At 37.4% G+C, this 19,357-nt stretch overlaps 1 protein-coding gene across 1 annotated transcript; it reads left to right on the forward strand.

Moving 5' to 3' along the window:
• LOC116875046 (interferon-induced protein 44-like) lies at positions 1–16,935 on the forward strand. Its single transcript, XM_032870186.1, has 9 exons — positions 1–171; positions 411–877; positions 4,869–4,905; positions 5,906–6,101; positions 7,581–7,730; positions 10,277–10,448; positions 11,497–11,597; positions 13,588–13,762; positions 16,809–16,935. Exons 2-9 carry the CDS (start codon positions 421–423, stop codon positions 16,838–16,840), a joined length of 1,320 nt encoding a protein of 439 aa, XP_032726077.1. The 5' UTR covers positions 1–171; positions 411–420; the 3' UTR covers positions 16,841–16,935.
• The last annotated feature ends 2,422 nt before the right edge of the window (positions 16,936–19,357 follow it).

Below are 19,357 nucleotides of genomic sequence, written 5' to 3' on the forward strand. Positions count from 1 at the left end.
TGGCACTCTGCCCAGGGGGCGGGGCCTTACTAAGTTTCATTTTCCTCTTCTCCGAGTGCCTGAACCTCGGAGGCTGCTGAAGAATGTTCTGTGTGGATTTCTGAGTCTGCTTAGCCGTCCAAACAGAGCAGCCACACTCAGCCTCAGTCCTTGTAGAGGGTCTACAAACAGGTAAACGACTTGCTGCTTTCCACTTTTCCTAGCCACTTACCAATAATAGTCTTTCTTAATTAAAAAAAATTTTTTTTTAGAAAGAAAAGCGAGTTAATTTTTCTGTTATCTGCTCATCCTCTTTTTACTCACCTTAAGTGTAATGTAGAGTACGTAAGAGGCACATATACAAGCTTCATGCCGGGATGTGTTACCTGGTTTTCAATATTTAATGGAAAGTATGTTTGATTTCCTGCTAGATTGAGAAGCATGGCAATGGCGACTCGTTTGACGGCGATGCAAGAAAAGAAGCTGCAGAATTATTTTGGAGGAAAACGGTTTACCCTTCTCTATAAAGCTAGTGTCCATGAATTCTCTGGATATAATTTTCTTAAGAGATGCTGTGGCCAAGGGCCTACTTTGATGGTGATTTATGGTGGATGTTTTGTTTGGGGGGCCTATATAAGAGAGAATTATAAGAGAGATGACACAGTTCCCGTTGTCCTTTTTGCCTTTCAAGAGAATGAAATTTCAGAATGTGATGTAGGTGCGTGCTCACCACCTACATTTCTTAATGAATATAGTGTAAGATGGAATAGTAGTTCAGGGTTCCTCCTAGATCTGAGGGAAAAAAAAGTGACTGTGAACTTAGATGCAGCTAAAAAACTTGGACTGCCTCAAAATCAACCTATTTCCTTTGAGGAATGTGAAGTTTTTCGTTGTGAAGGTAAGTTTAATCAGATAGGCCCATACAGAGTTCTCTCCTGAATGTTTGGAGGATTTGAGGCAACCCATCTCTTTAAGGAAAGAATGTCCTTATCTCTGGGTGACCCAGACTGAACCCGGGCCACACCTCTTTTGCTGAGACCCAACCGTGGTCAAAAGTAGCATATACAGAATTTTCTGGAGTGTGTTTGTGTGGGGGATGGGGTAGGGGAGAGGGAGGGAAGGTAGAAGGAGAAGGAAGCGGGGAGAGGCAGCAAACTTAAAGACTGTGAGATTCTTTTGGAATGAAACCAAACCTCAAACTTCTCTTGACTGGTACTAGATCCTGCAATTTCCCACTGTATCCATTATATTAAAAGACCAAAATGAATTTACTTATTTTTCTGCTAAAGGACATTGTTTTCAATATTTGCTGTTATAAACAATGCTTTTGTAATGTATTTGTGAATATAACTGTGCACAAAAATACTCTTTATAGTAACTTCCTGGAAGTGGGTTTGTTGTTTAAGAAAGATTTACATTTGCACTTTGATAGACACATCTCAAAGGCTTTTATACTTTTCCCAAGAGTGCTATAGAAATGCCTGTTTCCCTGTCTTCTTGCCAATATTTGATATCATCAGACTTTGGAATATTTGCAATTTGATGGTCAAAAGATGGTTTCCCATTTTCTTCTTTGCTTATTCCTGATTATTAGCAAGTTTATGTGTATTGGCCATTTACATTTCATCTCTGAAATAGTTATTTATGTCTATCCATTTAAAAGAAGGGGCCCTGGAAATAATATCCTCTTGAATATTTGCATGTTCCAAACTAGTTGTCTGTGGTCTTTATACTTGAATGATCACCAGAGTACACAATTCTTTGGGGATTTGTAATGTTTTCACAGTACTAATATTGCTGTTGAAAACCTAGGGCCAGACTTACTTATTTGTTTTTATTGTTTTCTTTTGAATGATTAGATCTTACTTCCTGGCTGCCTCAAACATCTAAAAATTTTGTTGATGTCTGGTCAGTTTACTTGGATATGTCATGATGTTGACAATCCTGGATAAGTTAAGGAAACTTTTATTGAGGTATAACACATAAACAGAGAAATGCACAATTGATAAATGTACCAATCAACAAACTTTTATTAACTAGACACACTAATGTCGCTACTACTAGGATGAAGACATAAGATTATTATCATCATTTCAAAAAGCTCCTTGCTGATTCTTCCTGGTTATTACCAACCAAAGATTACTATTACTTTGGCTCATCAACACTAATTACTTCTTCTTTTTGAATTTTATATATGTGGAATCATATCACAATGTGTACTCTTGTGTGTCTAGCCTCTTACATTCAATATTATGTTTGAGGGATTGAGCTAAACAAGGGAGTGGATTATAAAATCAGACCTCTACAATTCGGATATCTTACCCAGTATCAGGCTTGACTAATCATTTCATGGATAAGGATAAAAGCAGTCAGAAATCTCAGAGAAGGCAGAAAGGGTACAAGAATATTCTGCATGGTTCCTAGGATCTTCCTTTGCATATTAGACATATGCTTTCTGGATAAAACAACAGGCAGCATTGTAAAACAACCTGCCTGTTGTTTTTTTGAACTTTGTGGGTCACCTTACGTACTAAAGAGTGGTTACATTATGGAACATTTATATGTCAGTGCTATGGATTGAATGTTGCCCCCAACCAAGACTCATATGTTGAAGCCCTAACCCCCTGTGTGACTATACTTGGAGATGCGACCTCTAAGGAAGTAATTAAGGTTAAATGAGGTCCTAAGAGTGGGGTCTTAATTCAATAGGATAAGCATTCATATAAGAAGGGACACTTGAGAGCTTACTCTCTCTCCTTGAATATACAAGAAGAGATCATAGGAGAACACAGTGAGATGGCGGCCACCTACAAGACAAGGGAAGAGGCCTCAGGATGAAATCTACCTTGCTGCCCAGTGATCTTGGACTTCTCAGCTTCCAGAACTGTGAGAAATAAATTTTGTGCTGTCCTAGTTTATGGTATTTTGTATGGCAGCCTGAGCAGACTAAAACAATCAGCTTACATGACATTCCCATGAAGACAAGCCTCATAAATCCACAGAATCTGTAAGCCTTCGTGTATATGTGTTTTGGTTCACACATTCATATTGTTTAAAGAATACGTATACAAAATTTCTGGGTCATTGGATTGGTGTATGCTCAGCTTCAGTGGATACTGACAAAGCTTTCCAACATAGTCATACCAGTTGCCCTCACCACAGCAGTATATGAGAGTTTCTGTCACTTCTAAATTTTTCCCAACACTTCTTGTTACAATATGTAACCATTTTGGTACATGAACTGTGGCATGATATTTTGTGAATCTGGTTCACTTTGATTAGACCAGTCAGTAATTTATTTTACAGTTTAAGCCAATTACTATATTAATTTATCCTTTTTCAACTTATAAAATTTGCCTTGTATTTTGGTTAATTCCTTCTAATATTTCTAAGGTTTGTTTCTGTAGTCTTTTCTGTTTCTATTTTCAATTTTCAAAACTTTCCTTCTTTCTTGTTATTAACAAAGTATACTTTTATCACAAGATTGATATAAAGTGTTTATATTCTGGTTATCTTCTATATATTTAGTTTTGATTTTGAATTTCCTTTTGGATGTTAAAGTTAAGAGGTGCTTTGTAAAAGTCCAAGAAGTGGCTTTTATCTCCGTGTACACTTAACTCTTCTCTCATTTTATTATAGTCATTGTATGTAGTCTTTACTATTTTTACTTTTGGTCATTTAAAGGTTTTCAGTCCATATGTGTAGCCATATTTTTAAATGTTTCACACAGTATTTTTTTGTAGTGTAGAGAATTGCCAGCTTCACTACACCTGATCCTTTCAGTTTTTTTTTTTTTAAAGATTTTATTTATCATTTATTTATTGTAGAGAGAGGGAGGCTGAGTGAGCGAGGGAAGGAGAGGGAAAATCCACTGCAGGTGCTATGTGGGGCATGGAGCCTGACCTGGGCTCCATCCCACTACTGGGAGATCATGACCTGAGCGGAAACCCAGTCAGTCATGGAACCCATTAAGCCATCCAGACACCCTGCAGCTGATCCGTCCAGTTTTTTTTTTTTTTTAAGATTTTATTTTTATTTATTTGACACAGAGAGAGAGAGAGATCACAAGTAGGCAGAGAGGCAGGCAGAGAGTGGTGGGGGTCAGGGAAGCAAGGCTCCCTGCTGAGCAGAGAGCCCGATGTGGGGCTTGATCCCAGGACCCTGAGATCATGACCTGAGCAGAAGGCAGAGGCTTAACCCACTGAGCCACCCAGGTGCCCCTGATCCGTCCAGTTTTAAATCTACCACCGAAGAGTATCTCTTCACAGGAAGTGAAATTCTGGGCCTGGGTCTCACTGGTTCACATAAAGTCCTCGGCTCTTGCCTGAACCACTCACTGTGCTCTGATTGGGTGAGGGATGCGTCCTGCACTCTCTTTGGAGCCACAAAGAAAATCAATTGGACTGGAAGTTCCAGGAACTCCAGCTGTAGATAGTAGGTTTTAGAGAAGATTTGGTGTCTGTGGTTTTTTTGTTTGTATCTCTGTATATTATCCTTTTCAAGCCTCTTGGATTATGGAGAGCAACTATTTTAAAGTATTCCCAGTCTTTCCTTGGCCTGTCCCCCTGCCTTTATGCCTTGCTTCTCTGATTCAGAAAGGACCCCAGTTCTCATTTCCCATGTTGGCGCAAGCCACATCCTACTGCTGAGTAATTGGGTGAGAAGAGATCTGTGGGCAATCTAGTCTTACAGTGCCCACCTTGCCTCTAGCACTAGATTCTTCAAAAGAGATGTTAAGGAGATTTGCAGAATTTTCTCCACTTGCTTTCGTTGTACTGTGCTGCTGTCATGGAAAAGCTATTTCTGTATTTTACCCTAGTGAATGCATTGACATTCAGTTAAATTGTCATTCAACAACTTGTGCTTTTCATTTTTCTTTATTTCCCTAGATTTATTGGATAAAAGAATCATGAAAGGGATTACTCAGTAAGTCAATGTCAATTAAAATCATGTTTTTATTATAAATATTATATATTGTATATTATAAAATAAGTCAATTAAAATAATGTTCTGTTATTCTGTTTATTATCTTAGACTTATTTTTTATAGGTTCTGTCAAATTGGTAACAGATTATAACATAACTTTTGGATCATCAAGAATAAACTGTAATTATATTTATAATCATAAAACTATTTGATAATACCAATGTTAAAACAGAAAGATTGCCGGGTAAAGGGAAAGCACTCCTAACGTTTTTATATACTTGAAGGAAAATAATTATTTGGCAGCATGTCTACATTTTTGCTTAGACTTCTTGAAGTTACAGTTTCAACTACTTTAGGGAATTGCGTTGGAAAGGGTGGCTGGTAGGTAGAGGATACTTAAATGAACTTCAAGAACATGTTAGAAATTATCTACTTACATAAACTTCAAAAGTCACACGTTATGTTGTGCTTTTTGAAATTTATTATTGAAAAGTTATCCTCGTAACACAGTTCATATTTATTATTAGGCTTATATGAACTGGTTGCTTAAATCTGAAAGGTTTTGTGTCTGATTGGCTTTAGTTGTGTTATTTTTGCTTTTTTCTTCTTTTATGGTAGGATTTGAAGTAGGATAGTTGCTTGTCCTTTCTTTTCTTTTTCTTTTTTTTTTTTAAGATTTATTTATTTATTTATTTGACAGAGAGAGAGATCACAAGTAGGCAGAGAAGCAGGCAGAGAGAGAGAGAGGAGGAAGCAGGCTCCCTGCTGAGCAGAGAGCCGGATGTGGGGCTTGATCCCAGAACCCTGGGATCATGACCTGAGTCGAAGGCAGAGGCTTTAACCCACTGAGCCTCCCAGGAGCCCCTGTCCTTTCAACAGGAAAGCAAGTTGCTAATCAAAAAGAAATAATAATATATAAGAAAAGAAAAAGAATTCTAGGAAAACTTATGGTAAGTTCTTGTGATGTACTCTCTGTTGTTATAATTGTCTGTCTGAACAGACTCCATGAGAGATTATTGGATGACATGAGAACCTACAGTTCATATGGAGGCCTTGTTCACCAAATACGGATTCTGCTCCTGGGTCCCACTGGGGCTGGGAAGTCTAGCTTCTTCAACTCAGTAAAGTCTGTTTTCCGAGGCCATGTAACACACCAGGCTCTGGTGGGCTCTGATACAACTGGGGTATCTGGCAAGGTATGTCCATTCAAAGTCACTCAGCCTTTGCTTCTTTGTTCAAGTTAAGTAGTTTGGAAAATTCTTTTTTTTTTTAATTTTTAATTTTTTAAATTTCTTTTCAGTGTACCAGAATTCATTGTTTATGCACCACACCCAGTACTCCATGCAGTACGTGCCCTCCATAGTACCCACCACCAGTCTGACCCAGCTTCCCACCCCCTGCCCCTTCAAAACCCTCAGATTGTTTTTCAGAGTCCATAGTCTCTCATGGTTCATCTCCCCCTCCAATTTCCCTCAACTACCTTCTCCTCTCCATCTCCCCATGTCCTCCATGTTATTTCTTATGCTCCACGAATAAGTGAAACCATAGGATAGTTGACGTTCTCTGCTTGACTTGTTTCACTCAGCATAATCTCCTCCAGTCCTGTCCATGTTGATAACAAAAGTTGGGTATTCATCCTTTCTGATGGAGGCATAAAACTCCATAGTTTATATGGACCACATCTTCCTTATCCATTCATCCGTTGAAGGGCATCTTGGTTCTTTCCACAGTTTGGCGACCGTGGCCATTACTGCTATGAACATTGGGGTACAGATGGCCCTTCTTTTCACTACATCTGTATCTTTGTGGTAAATACCCAGTAGTGCAATTGCAGGGTCATAGGGATATCCACACTGTCTTCCAAAGTGGCTGCACCAACTTGCATTCCCACCAACAGTGTAAGAGGGTTCCCCTTTCTCCACATCCTCTCCAACACACATTGTTTCCTGTCTTGTTAATTTTGGCCATTCTAACTGGTGTAAGGTGATATATCTCAAGGTGGTTTTGATTTGAATCTCCCTGATGGCTAATGATGATGAACATTTTTTCATGTGTCTGATAGCCATTTGTATGTCTTCACTGGAGAAGTGTCTGTTCATATCTTCTGCCCATTTTTCGACGTAATTATCTGTTTTGTGTGTGTTGAGTTTGAGACGTTCTTTATAGATCCTGGATATCAGCCTTTTGTCTCTACTGTCATTTGCAAATATCTTCTCCCATTCCGTGGGTTGCCTCTTTGTTTTGTTGACTGTTTCCTTTGCTCTGCAGAAGCTTTTGAGCTTGATGAAGTCCCAAAAGTTCATTTTCGCTTTTGTTTCTTTTGCCTTTGGAGACATATCTTGAAAGAAGTTGCTGTGGCTGATATCAAAGAGGTTACTGCCTATGTTCTCCTCTAGGATTCTGATGGATTCCTGTCTCACGTTGAGGTCTTTTATCCATTTCGAGTTTATCTTTTTGTATGGTGTAAGAGAATGGTTGAGTTTCATTCTTCTTCTACATATAGCTGTATGTATGTCCAATTTTCCCAGCGCCATTTATTGAAGAGACTGTCTTTTTTTCACTGTATATTTTTTCCTGCTTTGTTGAAGATTATTTGACTTCATTCCATGTAGACTTTATCTCCATTTGCAATTAAAAAAATGTACTCTTAAAATTGCTTTTTTTCTCCTCTGTAGTACAGGACATATTCCATTAAGGATCAGAGATCTGGCAATGCCCTACCGTTTATTCTGTGTGACTCAATGGGGCTGGGTGAGAAGGAAGAAGGACTTTGCATGGATGACATAGTCTACATCTTAAAAGGCCACATTTCGGACAGATACCAGGTATGATTGGGCTAATCACTGAGAAATTATAACTGATATTTAAAATGTTTGTTTTTGCTTGCTACTGACGACTACAGATTCTAATCTAATTTAATGCATTACCATTTATTTTCTTGAACTATATTTGTTCAAGATCATTTGTTCTTTTTTGATATTTTATTTTACAAAGAATTAAAACAACCAAAAGACTCTTCTGTCATAGCTGTTATAACAACTCTGAATGTTGTTGTGTATTCAATTGCCTTTGGTTATGTGAGACAGAAATCCAAATACATCGATTTACTCACCTAGGTAATTTTTCTTATGTAACAGGAAGTCTGAAGGGTAGGCAGCTTTTAATCAGTGTGGACACTCTCTGAGGTTATCAATTTCAGGGGTCCATCTCACTTTCTCTTATGAGACCCTCAGTATGGGGTGCTTTGTGTTTCCCTAAAATTCACATGCTAGCCCTAACCCCAGTGTCATGGTATTAGGAGGTGAGGCCTTTCAGAGGTGATTAGGTCATAAGGGTAAATCCCTCATGAATGGGATTAGTGTCCTTACAAGAGAAGATAAAAAGAGAGATGATCTTTCTCTCTGCCACATGAAGACACAACAAGAAGTTAGCTATCTGCAAACCAGGAAGAGGGCTGTCATCAGAGGCCAAATCTGCTAGCGCCTTGATCTTGGACTTTATAGCCTCAGAACTGTGAGAAGTAATTTTTGTTCTTCATGGCACCAAATATGGTAATTTGCAGCCCAAGCGGACTAAGATGTGTGGCTTTCATCCTTAATGCTCTCCAGATGTTCACACTGAGCCCTGTCTGTGTTCTAGACAGGAGAAGTGGGGATTAAAGAGAAAACCACTTTAGTCTGTCATTTTTTTAAAACTTTCTAGTCCTTTGTATAGACATTTAGATTTTGAATTAATCATTACTTTACCTTGTTCCAAATGAATAGTCAGTTGTGCCAGCATCTTTCCTTGAATGTCTTTGCATCTTTTCCCTACCAAATATAGGGATTGGTTTGCTCTGTTGATGTATTTATCAATTCCTTTATGATATTCTTTTTATTACCACATCGTTTAATTGTTGTAACTACCATAGCAATCAACTCTGTCTTGATACCTCACTGGACAAGTCATATTCATTACTTATTTCTTGCATTTGCTTTTCTGCACTATTTTCACAATATACTTTTCTAAGTGAGCCTGTTTGTGTTTGATTTGTTGTTGTTTTGATTAAAATTACATTAAAATTTTATATCAAAATTTGATTTACATCTTTACATATCAAATGTTCTTATCCAGAAACACGAAATGTTTTATTTTTCTACTCATGCAAGGGCTTTCATTCTTTAGTACAGCATTGTCTTGTAGAGGGAAAGTTTATTTTTCAATATTCATTTTTTTTAAAAAACAGCTTTATTATAGGGGATTTTAAACTATGCAAAAGTAGACAAACAATTTAATGAATTCCCATTTACTCAGCTTCTTCAGTTTTTGATCATGGCTCATCACCTGTGTCTATCCACTTTCTCCTCCCCTGTATTTCTCGGGATCAAATTTAATACATCTTAACATTTAATCCATAGATCATAGCAAGTACACCAATACTCTGATGACAAACATCAAACCCACCCTTCCTAGTCAACTAACATTTACCCAAACCACATACAGTTAGGTTTGGTGTACTGAAATATAGTCTAAAGTCAACTTTACAAAATAGGGTGTAGTCAAAGAATCTATTTCCTTTCTCTGGCCCTTCAAATACATTTCTTCCTTTTTCTTATAAATAACCATATAAGGGGTGCCTGGGTGGCTCAGTGGGTTAAAGCCTCTGCCTTCAGCTCAGGTCATGATCCCAGGGTCCTGATATCGAGCCCCACATCGGGCTCTCTGCTCAGCCTTCTCCCCCCGACCCCCGTCTGCCTCTCTGCCTATTTGTGATCTCTGTCTGTCAAATAACTAATAAAATCTTAAAATAAATATAAAAATTTATGGTGTACTTTCCTTTTTTACAATACAAGAAAATACAGGTCTGTGGTTCTCCTCTTTTTAGAGAAGTCATGAACTACTCTGTGTTATTGGTACATTAGAATCCTGCCACTACACGTAGTCCTGAAGTTAATAGACTTGTGCATGCATCATTTTGTATTTTTACTGCCATACCTGTGACAGATTCCCAGCAGAAGGATTGCTAGTTCAAGAGTAAATACATCTCATTTTGAACCACTTTCAGCCCTTGCATTCTGTGTGGTGAAACCACATTCCTTTCTGAAGGCTCTCACCTCCACCTTGCCCACATTGGTTCTATCCAGAATGCTTTTGGCCATGTGCTCATTCCTTTTATCAGACTAACTTCCCCTACTTTTCAGCTCCCAGATTACATGTCCGCTTCTTCGCAAACTATGTGACCGAGGGAATGGGGTGCTAGCTACTTGCATAGACTGTCTTCTCTACTGGATTGTTAACCTCATAATATCAGAGACTTGCACACTGCCTGATATATAATATGTGCTCATGAATATCCATGGAATTAAAATGTTGAGTTATGTTTACCTTGCAGTTTAATTCCTCAAAACCAATCACACCGGTTCATAGTAACTATATTGACAACCCATTGTTGAAGGACAGAATCCATTGTGTGGCACTTGTGTTTGACATCAACACTGTTGAACACCTCTCTCGTGACATGATGGCAAAGATCAAAAAAATTCGAAGGGAGTTGATAAAGTGTGGTGAGTCTTGTTCCACTCTACTATTGAGGGCAGTTAATTAGACTATATTGTAGAATGGTTTTAGAACAGGATGAAAAATTTGAGAAATTGCATATGTGAATCTTCTGTGGCCCATCAGTGTGGTTCAAACAAATCAAGCACTCGACAGCTGTATGACTTTGTGCCATGACCTAAATTCTCTATGTCTCAATTTCCTAACCAAAAAAAATAGTATAAGGATAACACCTATCTCAGAGATTTATTATAAGGATTAAACAAATCAATATATTTGAAGAATTTAACACAGTCTTCACTACCTGTTACCACTGTATCCTAACATTGATTCATTTACCAAAAGTTCTAAATTTCCTCTTGGGCCTTAAATGATTAGAAATGGAAAACAGTATATCAGTAAGAAAACAGGCAGGGAAGTAAGATGTTAGGTAGGGCGGGGTAGCATAAAGGCTTAGGGGAAGGTAGACAGGATCGGGGAATTAAGGTGCCTCATACTGGCTTTTCTTGGCTTTATTACCCATTCTGTCGGGAAAAGTGCCAGTTTGTCACAGCTTTGATTAAGTTAGAAGCATGGAATGATTTACTCGCTCACTGTAATTTGAAACCTTGCCAGTGAGGTGTGCAGGGAGGTGCTTGCTAGCATTGTCATAGAAGAACAATTTACTTGTGATGCTTTCACACATGCTATTGACTTCTGGAGGATTCTCCCCCATCTTGCTTGTGAGATCTCTTTTCTGTAGTCTCCATAAAAACAACCATTTGGACGGGATAGGAGACCAATCAACAATATTGTAGTATCACTAGTTACCTCTTTAGTTATCTCTTCCAAAAGGTGGTTTCATTTGAAGCCACATTTCTTACCATGGAAAGCAATGAAGGGAATTTCCTATGATACTAATGAGTACTTGAGCAGTGCATTTTTAAGGGATGGTGGACCTTCCCAAATCTCTGAACTTGCTTCACAGATAGCCTGTTGCATAATTGATCTCTGGTTAACTGAAACATACTGATGCTGTCTTTAATGATCAAAGTGACAAGTATCTGTTTGGCCTAGGTGTAGCACATGTGGTTTTGCTCACTCATGTGGATAGCGTGGACCTGATTAGCAGAGGTGACCTTGGAGACATATACAAATGTATGCTTGTGAAGCCTAAGGTAATGAATGATGTTCCTCTTTGCAGACACATTTTCTGGGATATGTCACTATAATCACATAGATATTGCTGCAAATAAAAATAAAAATGGACACCTATTGAATTTAAGAATTAAAATAATTTCTTGGATAATTCAGACTTACTTCTCAAATTTAAAAATTAAATATATATTCATTTTTACATGGACACAGATCATTCCATTCATTATAATTTAACCCAAATAGCTTCAATTCAACAAATATTTATTGATTGTCTTTCATAATTGAGTCAGTGTGATAGTCGCTAACCAGATACACAGATAATTAAAACAATTTCTCTGCACTCAAAGGTTATAATTTTATCAGTGGAGGTGAGAGGGTTGGGGAGAGGGATAGGAAAAAATTGACAGAGTATGAGTATGATAAATCTTATGAAGAGATTCAAAATAAAATCAAAAGTTTAGAGGAGGAAAATATTGTGTGAAAGGAGATGGAGAAGATTTCATTCCTGGAGTGTCACTGGAAAATAGGTTTCAAAGAGGAGGAGGATTTTGGGAGGTGAAGAGACAAAAGGGGAAAAAAAATCAGGCTATGAGGATAGCCCAAGTCAATACAGTAGTGTGGGAAGAGGCAATGTGAGTGGGAAGCATGGAGTCATTCAGTTTAGTGGAGGGCCGAATCCTTGTAGGGGGAGATAAAGAAGTTATATTTGCATGAGGTGACTTTACGTAATGGGCACATTATGGGGAATCATAGCAATTTTTTTCTCTCTTAAGTTTTTATTTAAATTCCAGTGAGTTAACATATGGTATAATATTAGTTTCAGATGTACAATGTCGTGATTCAACATTTCCATGCATCACCAGTGCTCATCACAGCACGCGCCCTCCTTAATCCCCATCACGTATTTAGCCCATCCCCCCACCGCCGTAACCTTCAGTTTGTTCTCTCTATTCTTAAGAGTCTGTTTCTTAGTTTCTCTCTCTCTCTCTCTTTTTACCCTTTGCTCATTTGTTTTGTTTCTTAAATTCCACATATGAGTGAAATTATATGGCGTTTGTCTTTCTCCAAATTATTTCACTTAGCATAATACTCTCTAATTCCATCCATATTGTTGCAAATGGCAAGATTTTTCATATATATATGAAATATATATATATGAAATATATATATGAAATATATATATGAAATATATATATATTTTTCATATACATATATATATATGAATCACATCTTCTTTATCCATTCATCAGTCAATGGGCACTTGGGCTCTTTCCATAATTTGGCTATTGTAGATAATGCAGCTATAAAAAGTAGTGATATAACCAAACTGAAGCATCACAAAAATTCATCTCCCACTACATGTAGAATGGATTATAGTCAAAAGGAACCTGGATTTGGGAATACCAGTTGGGAACATGTAATGATAGCTAGTATTTGTTGAGCACTAAATATGTGATAAATTTTCTTACTCAATATTTACAACAGCCCTGTGAGATGAGTACTGTCATTACCACATGTAGTAGATGAGGAAACAAACACACAGAGAGTAAAGTATTTGCCAGTGTTTTTGACAGTGACGAGAAATAACAGAGCCCTGTTTTAAACCCAAGCAGTGTCATTCCCTAGATAAATTTGTCTAAGCAAGAATTAAAATAGCATACTAAGCTAATCTAGTAAAATTGACTAATCATGAGAATAACTTTGAATAAGAAACAGGGAAATTGCAGACTAGCATAAAGCATTAAAAATGCTTCAGTTTCAAAGTAATCTGCATGGAACTATTAGTTATGTTTCATTTCTAACTCATATGAAATATATGTATTCTTGATGAAAGTTGGTAGTGACACTGGAGATTGACTTGTGAAGCTCTTTAAGAAAGTATTTATGGGACCAGATCTCTATTTTTATTTTCCCCAACAGGAATACTACTGCCAAGCTCCTGCTATTTGTTACTGCTTTCGTGGTATATATTGACCTAAAATAGTCTTGGTCACTGTTTCTCTATTGCAGTTAGAGACAGTCCACAGAGAACTTGGATTTGCTCTTTCTGACATCTTGGTGGTTAGTAATTATACCTCAGAGTGGGAGCTGGACCCTGTAAAGGACGTTCTGATCCTCTCTGCGCTGAGACAGATGCTGTGGGCGGCAGATGACTTCTTAGAGAATTTGCCTCCTGAGGAAACAGGTAGATATTTGATGGTATTGACATTTGAAGGTGTCAGCTGTATGGCTACTCCCGCTTGGATCTATTGGGTACGTGGAAGTTCACTGTGTCACTGTAGGTCACCATCTTGTGAGGAGTCCTACCCTGTAACTCACTGGCTGGGTGTGTTTTCTCCCCCCTCACATTTCCTGATTTCCCCACCCTTAGGGTACATCCTAGGAATTTGCACTACTTCTCTTTCCCCCCATGTCTAAAGATAGAATCTTTGAAATGATACATTTCTGTCATTTCTACTGTGTGAACACTCCAAGTTGTATCCTTGCCCTCTTCTCTCAAAATGTGCTTCTTTGCTTGGGACCTAGAAATCGATTGGATCAGCGTTGTTCCTGATCAGATATGATCTTTGCTTACTTGCCCCTTTCTTGAGACTTATGTTTTGCCTTTTATGATTTGACTTTTTTTTTTTTTTAGGCAATGCTTTTTTTTTTTTTTTTTTTTTTTTTTTTTTTTTTTTATAAACATATATTTATTTTTTCCCCAGGGGTACAGGTCTGTGAATCTCCAGGTTTACACACTTCACAGCACCCACCATAGCACATACCCTCCCCAATGTCCATAACCCCACCCCCCCTCTCCCAATCCCCCTCCCCCCAGCAACCCTCAGTTTGTTTTGTGAGATTAAGAGTCACTTATGGTTTGTCTCCCTCCCAATCCCAACTTGTTTCATTTACTCTTCTCCTACCCCATTAACCCCCCATGTTACATCTCCTCTCCCTCATATCAGGGAGATCATATGATAGTTGTCTTTCTCCGATTGACTTATTTCGCTAAGCATGATACCCTCTAGTTCCATCCACGTTGTTGCAAATGGCAAGATTTCATTTCTTTTGACGGCTGCATAGTATTCCATTGTGTATATATACCACATCTTCTTTAGCCATTCGTCTGTTGATGGACATCTAGGTTCTTTCCATAGTTTGGCTATTGTAGACATTGCTGCTATAAACATTCGGGTGCACGTGCCCCTGCGGATCACTACATTTCTATCTTTAGGGTAAATACCCAGCAGTGCAATTGCTGGGTCATAGGGTAGTTCTATTTTCAACATTTTGAGGATCCTCCATGCTGTTTTCCAGAGTGGTTGCACCAGCTTGCATTCCCACCAACAGTGTAGGAGGGTTCCCTTTTCTCCGCATCCTCGCCAGCATCTGTCATTTCCGGACTTGTTAATTTTAGCCATTCTGACTGGTGTGAGGTGGTATCTCATTGTGGTTTTGATTTGTATTTCCCTGATGCCGAGTGATATGGAGCACTTTTTCATGTGTCTGTTGGCCATCTGGATGTCTTCTTTGCAGAAATGTCTGTTCATGTCTGCTGCCCATTTCTTGATTGGATTATTTGTTCTTTGGGTGTTGAGTTTGCTAAGTTCTTTATAGATTCTGGACACTAGCCCTTTATCTGATATGTCGTTTGCAAATATCTTCTCCCATTCTGTCAGTTGTCTTTTGGTTTTGTTAACTGTTTCCTTTGCTGTGCAAAAGCTTTTGATCTTGATAAAATCCCAATAGTTCATTTTTGCCCTTGCTTCCCTTGCCTTTGGCGATGTTCCTACGAAGATGTTGCTGCGGCAGAGGTCAAAGAGGTTGCTGCCTGTGTTCTCCTCAAGGATTTTGATGGATTCCTTTCTCACATTGAGGTCCTTCATCCATTTTGAGTCTATTTTCGTATGTGGTGTAAGGAAATGATCCAATTTCATTTTTCTGCATGTGGCTATCCAATTTTCCCAACACCATTTATTGAAGAGGCTGTCTTTTTTCCATTGGACATTCTTTCCTGCTTTGTCGAAGATTAGTTGACCATAGAGTTGAGGGTCTATTTCTGGGCTCTCTATTCTGTTCCATTGGTCTATGTGTCTGTTTTTGTGCCAGTACCATGCTGTCTTGATGATGACAGCTTTGTAATAGAGCTTGAAGTCCGGAATTGTGATGCCACCAACTTTGGCTTTCTTTTTCAATATTCCTTTGGCTATTCGCGGTCTTTTCTGGTTCCACATAAATTTTAGGATTATTTGTTCCATTTCTTTGAAAAAAATGGATGGTACTTTGATAGGAATTGCATTAAATGTGTAGATTGCTTTAGGTAGCATAGACATTTTCACAATATTTATTCTTCCAATCCAGGAGCATGGAACATTTTTCCATTTCTTTGTGTCTTCCTCAATTTCTTTCATGAGTACTTTATAGTTTTCTGTGTATAGATTCTTAGTCTCTTTGGTTAGGTTTATTCCTAGGTATCTTATAGTTTTGGGTGCAATTGTAAATGGGATGGACTCCTTAATTTCTCTTTCTTCTGTCTTGTTGTTGGTGTAGAGAAATGCGACTGATTTCTGTGCATTGATTTTATATCCTGTGATTTGACTTTTTTGATGTGTCTTCCGCCTCAGAGTTTCTCAATGCCAGGTAGTCAGTGCTAGGTAGACATATGTGCCTTTCATATTTATGGCCTCAGATTTTAGCATTGCATGTATTCTCTCTCAGATTCTCTCAAGAATACATGCTGCACGGTTTCAGTCAAAGATCAGACAGAGGGGCGCCTCAGTGGCTCAGTGGGTTAAAGCCTCTGCCTTTGGCTATGATCATGATCCCAGGGTCCTGGGATCGAGCCCCATATTGGGCTCTCTGCTCAGTGGGGAGCCTGCTTCCTCCTCTCTCTCTGCCTGCCTCTCTGCCTACTTGTGATCTCTGTCTGTCAAATAAATAAATAAAATCTTTAAAAAAAATAAGACAGAAGTTTCAATTTATACTCAAATTTTATTTTAGTTTGTGAGAAATAAAATTAGAATATCAAATCTTCTTTATTCTCTCTCACTTGCAAACTGCTAAGAAACTCTCATGCTACTACTGACTCTACCATCTTGATTTCTTCATGTCTTCTCTTCTTCATGGAGCATGCACTCCCAAAGTCAGGGCTGGTTGGCTTAGACCCCCCAGTAGCCCAATGTTCTTCCTCCTTATGCTTGCTTTTCCCTAAATAATCCAGTAAGAATATTTTGTTTCTCTTTTCTCAGAGATCAAAGAAGAGGAACCATCGACTGTGTAAAAGAAGGAAAAAAATATGTGAACCCTTCACATACTAATAATTTTTATCTCATCATAGAAGATTGAAAATTGAAAAATAAGAAAACACAGGAAAAAGAGAAGTAGCTGAAACAGAAGGGGCATGTTTTATTTATGTCTGTGTTGAAGATACATATGGAAAATCATAATGCCTGCAAATAACTAGAAACAGTGGGCTTTAAAGCCATTAATGGTGGAAAAAATGAACATAATTTCTTTTGGATTTATGTTCTGTATCTGTGAAAAATCAAAGTTTCTTCTTACAAAGTCTGAATTTAACTTAAGTGTGGGTGTGTGATTTTGGAAAAGTTTATTTTGTCAGCATTATTTGGTCTTCACCCACATCATCTTAATTTTGCCTTCTTATTTTATTTCCAAATTATTTGATCTTCTCTTTGGGTCTCCAGTTAATGGTGTACTCTTTACACTGAGGCCATTTTTTGGTTTGCTTAATATCTGAAACCCTCTTTTAAGATGTGACAATATTGGTAAGAGTTTGAGGGGATTAAAGCTGACAAGAACTATAGTTTGATTTTTCTGTCAATTATGACTATTTTAGTTACAAGTGATAAAACTCAACCTGAATTACATGATTAAAAAAATAAACCATATAAAAGGCTGGGGTTGAACTGAACTGCCTCAGAAATGATTGAATCTAGAGTTTCAAAAGCTATTCTCTTTCTCTCTCACACACGTGCACATGTGTGTGCACGCGCGCACGCACACACGCACACACATACGCCCACACTCTCTGGTTCCTTCTTTGTGTCTCTTGCTGTCATTCTCTCAGGCTAGCATTCTTGATAAATCTTAAACAATCTGAATCCAAGCTGACATTCATTCAGTCTTGTGACCCAAAAAGGAAGAGAGCTTTTCTTTTCCAGTTTCATTGTGAAATAATCCAAAAAAGGACTGTTGATTTAGTTCAAATCATATGCCTACTCCCCAAGAACAATCACTTTCTCTGCAGAAAAGAGAGAAATATGATCATCCCATCTTAAACAATACTTGCCCAAGAAGAGTGATTTATTATTAGAAGGAGGGGTTTAATCATGGACATGACCACTGTGGATTAACTGAGCTGGAGAGGCACCTTAATATGTATCTTGTGAATTCAGGAAGTTTTCTATCTAGTTTCTCACTTAGAATATAAGAATAAATATATTCTTTATAAGAACATAAAGTCTTATTAATAAGTCTAAAAATCATTAACAATTTTAAAAAGCTTTTTATTAAAGTAGTATATACACATAAAAAGTTTATAGTTCATAATTGTATGGCTCAATACATTTTGATAGACTCAAGCCATGAAACTAGAACTCAGGTAAGAAACAGAACATTCTAGAAGTTCCCTTTAAGCCCCAGTCTAGCTACATAGGATATCCACTATTCTGACTTCTAATTGCATAGATTAGTCTTTTTCTTTTTTATCCCTAACATAACATTATGCACTATTTACTCTTTTGGGTCTAACTTCTTTCCTGAGATGGTTTATTTGTTTGATTTGTATTATTGTACATAGGTAAAGATAATTTGTTCTCATATATCCTATTATTGTCATGTTAATGGGAAGTTCTAATACTTTCCTTGTAGGTCAAGAATACATTCCATATCTGTTGCATTAAAAATTTTTCTAATTAAAGCTTCATAAAAATAAACCATTTGATTTTGGGTCTTTCCAATTTTGTATAATAATAAAGATTCCATAGTGGGAACATACTGTATTTCAATTTGTAAATGTAGCTTGAAAATGAGAAGTAGCATCATGAAGGAGTTGACATGATCCTAAAATTTACAGAGCAGTGTAACGTGTCAAACACAGTCAAGATGTTCTTGATAAACGAAGGGGGAAAGCAGGTATAAAGAGACATATTAAGAAATGTAAATTAACTGTGGTGGATTAATAAATTAATGGAACCGAATGGAGAGTCCAGAAACAGACTTGAGTATGTCTGGACATTTGTTCTATGATAGGGGTAGATGAATGGAGAAACAACAGACAATTCATAAATGGTCTAGTCAATTGGCCATCCATATGGGGAAAAATAAAAGTGAATCCCTCACATCGTATGCAGAAGTCTACTTTAGGTGGACTAAGCACCTAAATGCTAAAAGGATTTTGGAAGATAAAATAGAAGGGTACTTCTATAACTTGGGGGTAAGGAAATATTTCTTAAGTCATATTTCTTAAACAAGATACAAAAAGCTTAATACCAAAAGAGATTGAAAATTCAACTATATTGAAATCAGTAACTTTTTTAATTTTTATTTTCATTTTTTTAAATCAGTAATTTTTATATTCAACAAATCCCATTAAGATAGTAAAAATATACAGCAATATGTGGGAGAACATATAACTAGCAAAGAACTAATAAAAGGACGTACAAAGAAATCCTACAGGTCTAGAAGAAAACTAAAATATAAAAGAAAATGAACCAAAGACTTGAAAAGGGAGCTCTAAAAAAAAAAGGAAATTCAAATATTCAGTACATAAGAAACA

This window comes from Lontra canadensis, unplaced genomic scaffold, assembly GCF_010015895.1.
Source record: "Lontra canadensis isolate GAN:19392208 unplaced genomic scaffold, GSC_riverotter_1.0 scaffold40, whole genome shotgun sequence".
In the NCBI taxonomy this organism is placed as follows: Eukaryota; Metazoa; Chordata; class Mammalia; order Carnivora; family Mustelidae; genus Lontra; species Lontra canadensis.